This window comes from Notolepis coatsorum, assembly GCF_963971535.1.
Source record: "Notolepis coatsorum genome assembly, chromosome: 19".
Taxonomy (NCBI): domain Eukaryota; kingdom Metazoa; phylum Chordata; class Actinopteri; order Aulopiformes; family Paralepididae; genus Notolepis; species Notolepis coatsorum.
The window spans coordinates 63,344,773-63,353,844 of NC_140183.1; the positions used below are offsets into that span (position 1 = coordinate 63,344,773).

At 47.4% G+C, this 9,072-nt stretch overlaps 1 protein-coding gene across 1 annotated transcript in view; it reads left to right on the forward strand.

Annotated features, from left to right (window-relative positions):
* Positions 1 to 9,072, forward strand: part of epb41l4b (erythrocyte membrane protein band 4.1 like 4B) — a 63,354-nt gene that overhangs the window by 26,250 nt on the left and 28,032 nt on the right. The window contains exons 10-14 of the mRNA XM_084336675.1: positions 43 to 112; positions 461 to 630; positions 3,841 to 3,950; positions 7,337 to 7,367; positions 9,053 to 9,072. The exon at positions 9,053 to 9,072 is cut by the window's right edge and continues 14 nt beyond it. Of these exons, the coding sequence (XP_084192801.1) occupies positions 43 to 112; positions 461 to 630; positions 3,841 to 3,950; positions 7,337 to 7,367; positions 9,053 to 9,072 (401 nt within the window). The remainder of the gene's footprint in view (positions 1 to 42; positions 113 to 460; positions 631 to 3,840; positions 3,951 to 7,336; positions 7,368 to 9,052) is intronic.

Genomic DNA, 9,072 nt, shown 5'->3' on the forward strand with positions numbered 1-9,072 from the left:
TTTTTTCTTCCGTTGATGTCTATCCGGTATGCCGACATCCAGGCCCAAAATCACTCGTCTGGACTTTAAAAAGAGCCGTCTAACCCTGGTGGTAGTGGAAGACGACGACCAGGTACAGAACCCACGCTGACGAACACCGGCCCACACGCAAACAAGCACCACCGCACAGCTGGCGGCAGTGTGCGTTTGTGTTTGTGTACAGTCCACTAACCTTTGTACCATCTTTTACTAAGTAATCCACCTTGCCTATATTACAGCCTACTATGCTAATACGTCTACACTACTATGCACTCAAGACTGTAGCACTCAGGTTCAACACTGAGTGTTGAAAAATCTTAATGACCTTTAGCTGCCAGAGTTGTACCCTTCCTGCTGGGCTTGTTGTACAGAACTTGTAAGTCGCTTTGGATAAAAGCGTTCAGCTAAATTACTAAATGTAAATTTGTGTGTGTGTGTCTAGGGCCGAGAGCAGGAGCATACGTTTGTGTTCCAGTTGGCCAGCTCCAAGAGCTGCAAACACGTGTGGAAGTGCGCAGTGGAGAGCCACGCCTTCTTCCGGCTCCGTCAGCCGACCGCGGGCAAGGAGGGCCGCAGCGACTTCACGCGGCTCGGCTCACGTTTCCGATTCAGGTAGAGAGCGCAGACTCCGGTCCACTCACCTGTGACACAACCCACTAGGCTCGTGCCACACATCGCCTTGCGACCTTTGCCCCTCTGTAGTCGCGCTCGAGAACGTGGAGCGAGCCGCTCCGCCCGAGGTGGATCCGTTCCAACGGTAGCGCTCCTTCCTATAGGGAATTATTGTGCCATTTAAAAACAGAGCCTCTGTATCAATGGTTACGGTGTGTCCATGATTATTACACAGATCTGTTCCTATGACGACTGACATTTCTCTACATTAGTTTGTTTGCTTGTGAAACTATTATCAGAGAACCCGACGTAGTGATGATATGAGGACGGGGTCAGGGCGCCGACGTTCTCACCGAAGTTATTCAGCGCCAGGGGACAGTGCCACCTCTTATAATATATATATTTTTTAATCCTCTTTCTCAGATTTTTTCTCTGTTTTTCTCCCCATCCCAATTTTTTGTCGTTGTGCCAATTCCCCCCCTCCCCTGCCTGGTTGTTGTGCGCATGTTCTCCTACTGGTCGGTACAAGGAAACCCTGAAGTCATCCGCACGCTTCCTCCGACACGCGCGGCGACAGCCAGTGACTCTTTTTTCACCTGGCAGCGAGGACTCTCATTGGTGAAGCGTAACGCGTGGGAGGTCACGCTGCCTTCATCAAGTCCTGCCTCCGCTGAGCAAGCGCCCAGACCTGACCTGTAGGCGTCGCTGTCCACAACGCCAGATTCCCACCCATGACTTCCCTCCCCCTAACTCAGCCAAACGAGTTAGTATGACGATCAGCCCAAGCCAAGGCAATGCTGACTCCGGGAGTCGAGACCGCAGCCTCTTGCATTGGTGACGAGCGCAATCTCCGCTACGCCACCTGACCGCCTTAATATATATATATATTTTAACTTTATTTTTATTTATGTATACATTTTTATTTGTTTGTTTATTTATTTTCAAAGAGAGTGAGCAATCCTCTGGGCAAATGTATTTATTGAGACAGTGAGGTGGAGACAGAGGTAGTGGAGACCAGATTCTGGTGGGATTGGATCTTAGGCCAGCAGCAGTAATCGTGGTCTCAGAGCCTAGAGGTAGTGGATCTTAGGCCAGCAGCAGTAATTGTGGTCTCAGAGGTAGTGGGTCTCAGGCCAGCAGCAGTAATCGTGGTCTCAGAGGTAGTGGGTCTCAGGCCAGCAGCAGTAATCGTGGTCTCAGAGGTAGTGGGTCTTAGGCCAGCAGCAGTAATCGTGGTCTCAGAGGTAGTGGATCTTAGGCCAGCAGCAGTAATTGTGGTCTCAGAGGTAGTGGATCTTAGGCCAGCAGCAGTAATTGTGGTCTCGGAGGTAGTGGGTCTCAGGCCAGCAGCAGTAATTGTGGTCTCAGAGGTAGTGGATCTTAGGCCGGCAGCAGTAATTGTGGTCTCAGAGGTAGTGGATCTTAGGCCAGCAGCAGTAATTGTGGTCTCAGAGGTAGTGGATCTTAGGCCAGCAGCAGTAATCGTGGTCTCAGAGGTAGTGGGTCTTAGGCCAACAGCAGTAATCGTGGTCTCAGAGGTAGTGGATCTTAGGCCAGCAGCAGTAATCGTGGTCTCAGAGGTAGTGGATCTTAGGCCAGCAGCAGTAATTGTGGTCTCAGAGGTAGTGGATCTTAGGCCAGCAGCAGTAATCGTGGTCTCAGAGGTAGTGGATCTTAGGCCAGCAGCAGTAATTGTGGTCTCAGAGGTAGTGGGTCTTGTGACGGTGCCACCTCTTAGAACGTGATTAGTCTCCCAGTGGTAAAACCGGGGAAGCCACTTTCGAATGATTCCTGTGATCAGATTTAGACCTAGAATTTCCAAAAGAGGAAAGAGGAGTCGGTGTTGTCATGGAAACTGTCAGAAATGTTTCTCCCCCCCCCCCCCCCCCCCCCCCCCCCCCCATTCACCAGCGGGATACATGCGGTGTCGTAAGAGGCAGCGTTGAATAACCTCCGTAAGGATGTCGGTGGCTGTGACCCGTCCTCTTATTCTTATTCTAGCGGAGGACAAGGAAGAGACATAATCACTTACGGGTTGAGTACATGTAGGTGCATATTAGAGGGTGCAGTCTGTTCTTAGTGTACCGGTTTCAACGTAGGTCGTGAAGAGAAATGGGTCTATTTGTGTGTCTTACGGATAGTTTATTATTGTCAGTATCTGAGGTTGAGAACTCTTCTAACAGGCTGAATGTTTTCTGAGCGAAAGCAATCGGAGCAAAACAAACCAACAAAAGAAAAAACATGAGTAAAAAAGAAAGCGGTTTCCGTTAGATCAGTTGCTATGGTAACGGTCATGTGCATGGAGGCCTTTGGCTTTGTGCCCTGTGCCACCAGTTAACGCCCACCAGAACGTTTGACCATTGAGTGCTTTATCTATCTTATCAGATTGCATCAACTTCAAAACACTACTCCTCACCTTCAAAGCCCTCCATAGCCTGCCCCCCCCCCTACCTGACTGACCTCCTTCTCCCCTACCGCCCCACCCGTTCCCTCCGGTCCTCTTCCACTGTTTCCCTCACTGTCCCGTCATCCAAACTTAAACGTTTTGGTGACCGGGCTTTTTCACGAGCTGCACCCAGACTGTGGAACACCCTCCCTCAGACTGTCCGAGACTCTCTCTCACTCTCCACCTTCAAATCCCGACTAAAAACCTACCTGTTCTCCCAAGCATACAACCTTCCCTACCCATAACCACCCTCCTCCAACCTACCACCTCCCTTTCCCCTTCCCTACTTTCTCTCCCTCTCCTGCCCCCCCCCCCCCCCTCCTCCTCCCCTCGGTTTCCTTACTTCCCTGACTGTTCCCCTACTGGACTCTGTATCTGTTACCGTTACTTGTTACCCGTGGTTGTATGTCCTGCGTTTTCATACTGTTGCTTATTCCCTGTGTTTCTTTGTTTCTTTGTTCATTTGTTTTGCTCATTGTCAGCGTCTTTGGGTTCCTGAAAAGCGCTTTATAAATAAAAATGTATTATTATTATTATGTATCTTTAACAATTTTTGCATAACGTAGCTTGGATGTTATTCTTGCCCTGTGGACCGTCGTGCTGTTCCACTTACAGTTCATTAAGGGGTAATGGCTTTTATCTTCAATACAAACTGCTGCTCTCTCTCCAATCTCTGCGTCTGTCTGCCTGTCTGTCTGTCTGTCTGTCTGTCTGTCTGTCTGTCTGTCTGTCTGTCTGTCTGTCTGTCTGTCTGTCTGTCTCAGCGGGAAGACGGAGTACCAGGCTACTCATGGTGGTAGAGTAAGGAGAGCGAGCACCTTTGAGAGGAGACCCAGCAAGAGATACCCCTCCCGCACACGTTCCCTGGGAAAAGGTGAGTCACATTAGCTCCTTAAAGCTTTCATGACTAATGTAATGTTCAGCTGGATTCATTTGAACGTTCGAGTGACACGCTGCATGCTGGATTGGTCTGTGGCTCCGAGCCAGAGGCACGTGCAAAAGGTTACTTACATGGAAACGTGAATGTCTCTTAATTGTGTACTAATACCTGCATCGGTCCTAAGTATCAGTACTTATCTGAGGGTGCAGAACAAAGTGTTAGTGCAATGGTATACAGTGATGCTGGAATCTGTATTTATTTATTTATTTATTTATTTATTTATTTATTTATTTATTTATTTATTTATTTATTTATTTATTTATTTATTTATTTATTTATTTATTTATTTATTTAACTATTTATTTATTTAACTATTTATTTATTTAACTATTTAACTATTTATTTATTTTCAAAGAGAGTGAGCAATACTCTGGGCAAATGTATTTATTGAGACAGTGACATGGAGACAGAGGTAGTGGAGACCAGATTCTGGTGGGATTGGATCTTAGGCCAGCAGCAGTAATTGTGGTCTCAGAGGTAGTGGATCTTAGGTCAGCAGCAGTAATTGTGGTCTCAGAGGTAGTGGATCTTAGGTCAGCAGCAGTAATTGTGGTCTCAGAGGTAGTGGGTCTTAACCACTACTATGTTTATCAATCTATACAGAACTAGATGGTAGAGATGCCATTTGATCTAATCAACAGCATCTTTAAACCAAATCAAGATTAAAGAAATATATAAGGGTGGCTGGGTAGCGCAGTGGACTAAGCACTTGCCTACCACCGCAGAGACTCTGGGATCGAATCCAGCTGTCAGCGGTACCTCCGGCTTGGTCAGTCGTCCCTACTAACACAATTGGCAGTGTTAGTGGGTGGGAAGCCGGTGGGGTATGTGTCCTGGCCGTTGTAAACTGCTACTCCTACTGGTCGGTTGGGCCGCCTGTTCAGCAGGGAGGGGATCTGGGGGAAATAGCGTGAACCTCTGCATGCGTTACATTCCCCCAGTGAAACTCCTCGCTGTCAGGTGATTTTCTTTTCAAATAATAATAATAATAATAATAATAATAATATATACTGTGTGTGTGTATATATATCATTCCTTTCATATAATATTGATTCTTGGGGGAAAAAAGTCATTGTAATAACTGTAATATCAACCCATTCTTCAACCTGGGAAGAAAGAAAGCTCTGGCTTCACCTTGTAGTCAGGCCACCTGTACGAGAGTGCTCCGCACACGGCGGGCGATTTCTGCCAGGCGGACGATTTTTTTAAGCGAGGCGACTGACAGAATTGTATCGCTTCCATTGTTATGAATGAGAGAAGCCGCACGGCAGGAGATTTTCGAGCGACGATCGTGCAACAACTTGGCAAAAAATCGCCTCGATCCTATTTTTTGAGGTGACAGCAGGCAACACAGCAAGGACAATGAGGAAATAACATTACTTCTACTGTCATTTGTAATATAAATGAATTTATCAATACATTCATTGATCAATAACCTACGTATTATTACCATGTTACTTATGTTAATTATTATTATTATTATTATTTTTTATTATATTTTCCCCCCCTCCTTTTTTTCCGATTTTTCTCCCATCCCACTGTTAGTCGTTATGCCAATTCCCAACCCCCTTCCTGGTTGTTGCGCACTCCCCCCTACTTTTGGTCCGGGAGGCCGGAGACTGTCGCATGCTTTCCTCCGACGCATGTGCAGCCAGCCGGCAGCCAGCCTGGCAGCGCAGATTCTCACCGGGAGAGTGTAACGTGTGGAAGGTCACACTACATACCTCCAGATCCTACCCTCGCGGTGCAGGCGCCCCGACCGAACTGTAGGGGTCGCTGTCCACAATGCCCAGGACCCACCCATCAGCTTTACCACCCCTAACACTGCCAATTGTGTTAGTATGAACGACCAGCCAAGCTGATAGCAACGCCGAGAGCTGGATTCGAACCCAGCGTCTCCAGCGTTGATGGCGAGCGCCTTGCCCACTACACCACCTAGCCGCCCTATGTTAATTATTATTAATAGGAACAATTTAAATAAATAAAGTTAGTTGGAGAAGGTTTAGTGGCCGCTTGTCATTAACTAATAAATTGACAATGCGCCACCGCCACGATGCACCTACTAGATGTTTTTGTACTCGGGTAACAAAATAAGTTGTGGATGTTGACAGAGTTTAATGTCCAGGCTGCAGCTGATGTAGTTTGTAAGGTTTATTGTCCAAAGAAATGATGGTTGAGAACAAAACAGTTTGCGCCTTCCGTGAAAAAAACATTCTCTCTCAGCAGGTGCATAATACTTGTCCAATCGGTGGTAATGAACGTATTGTAGCGATCAGTCATGCAGTAATGTCAGGAAGAATGAGGAGAGGTTGTATTCGTATATGGTGGTTTAATTCCAGCTCAATATGGGTTTTACGGTTAATATTCCCTCGTAATGCACAACACAGCTACCTGCTAATTCATCTAGCTTCACGACAATCTAACATCCGGTCCGTCCTCTGATATCTCCCGGGGGAAACCACACCCCCAGCTAGACAGAGCGACACATATAGCTTATTATACCTGAACGGTCGGATCTGGTGTGGGGCGCCAGGCGATTGTCGTTGAGCGACAGACGATCGCATCGCCAGGCGACGTCGGTCGCCCGCCGTGTGCGGACCACTGTACTTCAAATACACTCCTCACTCAGGTCCACAGGACTCTACCTCTGTGTAATATAGCAGACATGAATAATACAGAGCAGAACAGTCTTTACTTTGCTCTCAAGTGCACTTTCCTTCTTTTATGTATTTATTTATTTGGACAGAAATTGCCAGCCAGCCTGGGAACACCACTTGCATTGATGAGTGCCCACTTTTACAGTTAGTAGTAGTACTGTAATAGATTACATGGTGATGAACATTATAGTATTGTAATAGATTACATGGTGATGAACAGCATGTAGTAGTACTATAATAGATTACAGTATGTAGTAGTACTATAATTACTATAAGTACTAAATACTACCTCTATTCTCTCCTCTCCTCTCTCTTCGTCACTTCTCCTCTACCCTTTCCTCTATTCTCTCCTCCTCTCCTCTCTCTTCGTCACTTCTCCTCTACCCTTTCCTCTCCTCTCTCTTCGTCACTTCTCCTCTACCCTTTCCTCTATTCTCTCCTCCTCTCTCTTCGTCACTTCTCCTCTACCCTTTCCTCTATTCTCTCCTCCTCTCCTCTCTTTGTCACTTCTCCTCTACCCTTTCCTCTATTCTCTCCTCTCTTTGTCACTTCTCCTCTACCCTTTCCTCTATTCTCTCCTCCTCTCCTCTCTCTTCATCACTTCTCCTCTACCCTTTCCTCTATACTCCTCCTCCTTGCTGACCTTTCTCTCTGTCTCTGCAGCCATTTCTCCAGCCAAGCCAACACACATCGGGTGAGTCTCTGAACACACACACACACACACACACACACACACACACACACACACACACACACACACACACACACACACACACACACACACACACACACACACACACACACACACACACACACACACACACAGGGCAATCTACAGTATGGAATCCAGCTGATCACAGTAGATCACAATAATGCCAGTGCACACCAATACAAATAATCTATAGTTTTGTTATGAGTATAGTATTCTATTTTATTTCCTCAAAGATTGCCATGTAAATTGCATCAATCTGATACCACTTACTGTAATCTATTCTATGAATTGTGATCAATAACATACATTTTTGCTTAGAAACGTGGCTAAACTATTTTACAAATGGAAGAGGTTCACTGGATAAAGGTGGGTTTACACTCCACTACATCCTTGTGCTTCAAGCACATGCACTCCCAAATTGAATCATGCAGTTCATGAGCAGTTATTAAATCAGCTCTAATCCATGCTGTGTAATCATGTTTTCCCCCGCCGCGCACAGGACTGCTGCCGGGGGTTGTGCATGACACTCACTCAGTCACTCACTCAATCAGTCAGGGACGTTTTGTCGGACACAGTTAGCGCTGTGGGCCTGTGCATTTATTTTTATTTTTTGTCTTTTATCATTTGCTCCCATCCCCCATTTTCTTTTTTCATTATGCCAATTCCCTTCCTGGTCGTTGCACTGCCCTACTGTCGGTCTGGAGAGGGTGTAGACTATACCACATGCCTCCTCCGATTCACGTGGAGTCACCAGCTGCTTTTCACCTGACAGCGAGGAGTTTCACTGGGACAGAGTGACGTGTGCGGAGGCAGGTCACTCCATCTCCCCCAGATCCCCTCCCTGCTGAACAGGTGCCCTGACCGACCAGTAGGAGTCGCTATTGCAACGACCAGGCTTCCCACTCGCGAACACTGACAATCATGTTCGTAGGAACGACTGACCAAGCCAGAGGTACCGCTGCCGATAATTTAACCTGGGTCTCTGTGGTGGTAGGCGAGTGCTTAGAGTCTACCCTACCCAGCCGCACCTAGTGCTTAGACCTCTACACTACCCAGCCGCTCCTAGTGCTTAGAGTCTACACTACCCAGCCGCACCTAGTGCTTAGACCTCTACACTACCCAGCCGCACCTAGTGCTTAGAGTCTACACTACCCAGCCGCACCTAGTGCTTAGACCTCTACACTACCCAGCCGCACCTAGTGCTTAGACCTCTACACTACCCAGCCGCTCCTAGTCCTTAGACCTCTACACTACCCAGCCGCACCTAGTGCTTAGACCTCTACACTACCCAGCCGCACCTAGTGCTTAGACCTCTACACTACCCAGCCGCACCTAGTCCTTAGACCTCTACACTACCCAGCCGCTCCTAGTCCTTAGACCTCTACACTACCCAGCCGCACCTAGTGCTTAGACCTCTACACTACCCAGCCGCACCTAGTGCTTAGACCTCTACACTACCCAGCCGCACCTAGTGCTTAGACCTCTACACTACCCAGCCGCAACTAGTGCTTAGACCTCTACACTACCCAGCCACTCCAGTGCTTAGACCTCTACACTACCCAGCCACTCCAGTGCTTAGACCTCTACACTACCCAGCTGCTCCTAGTGCTTAGACCTCTACACTACACTTGTTTTTTTAATGTGTTGGTAATGTGCTTTTGTTCCAGCTCCCATGCCAGCCCGGATC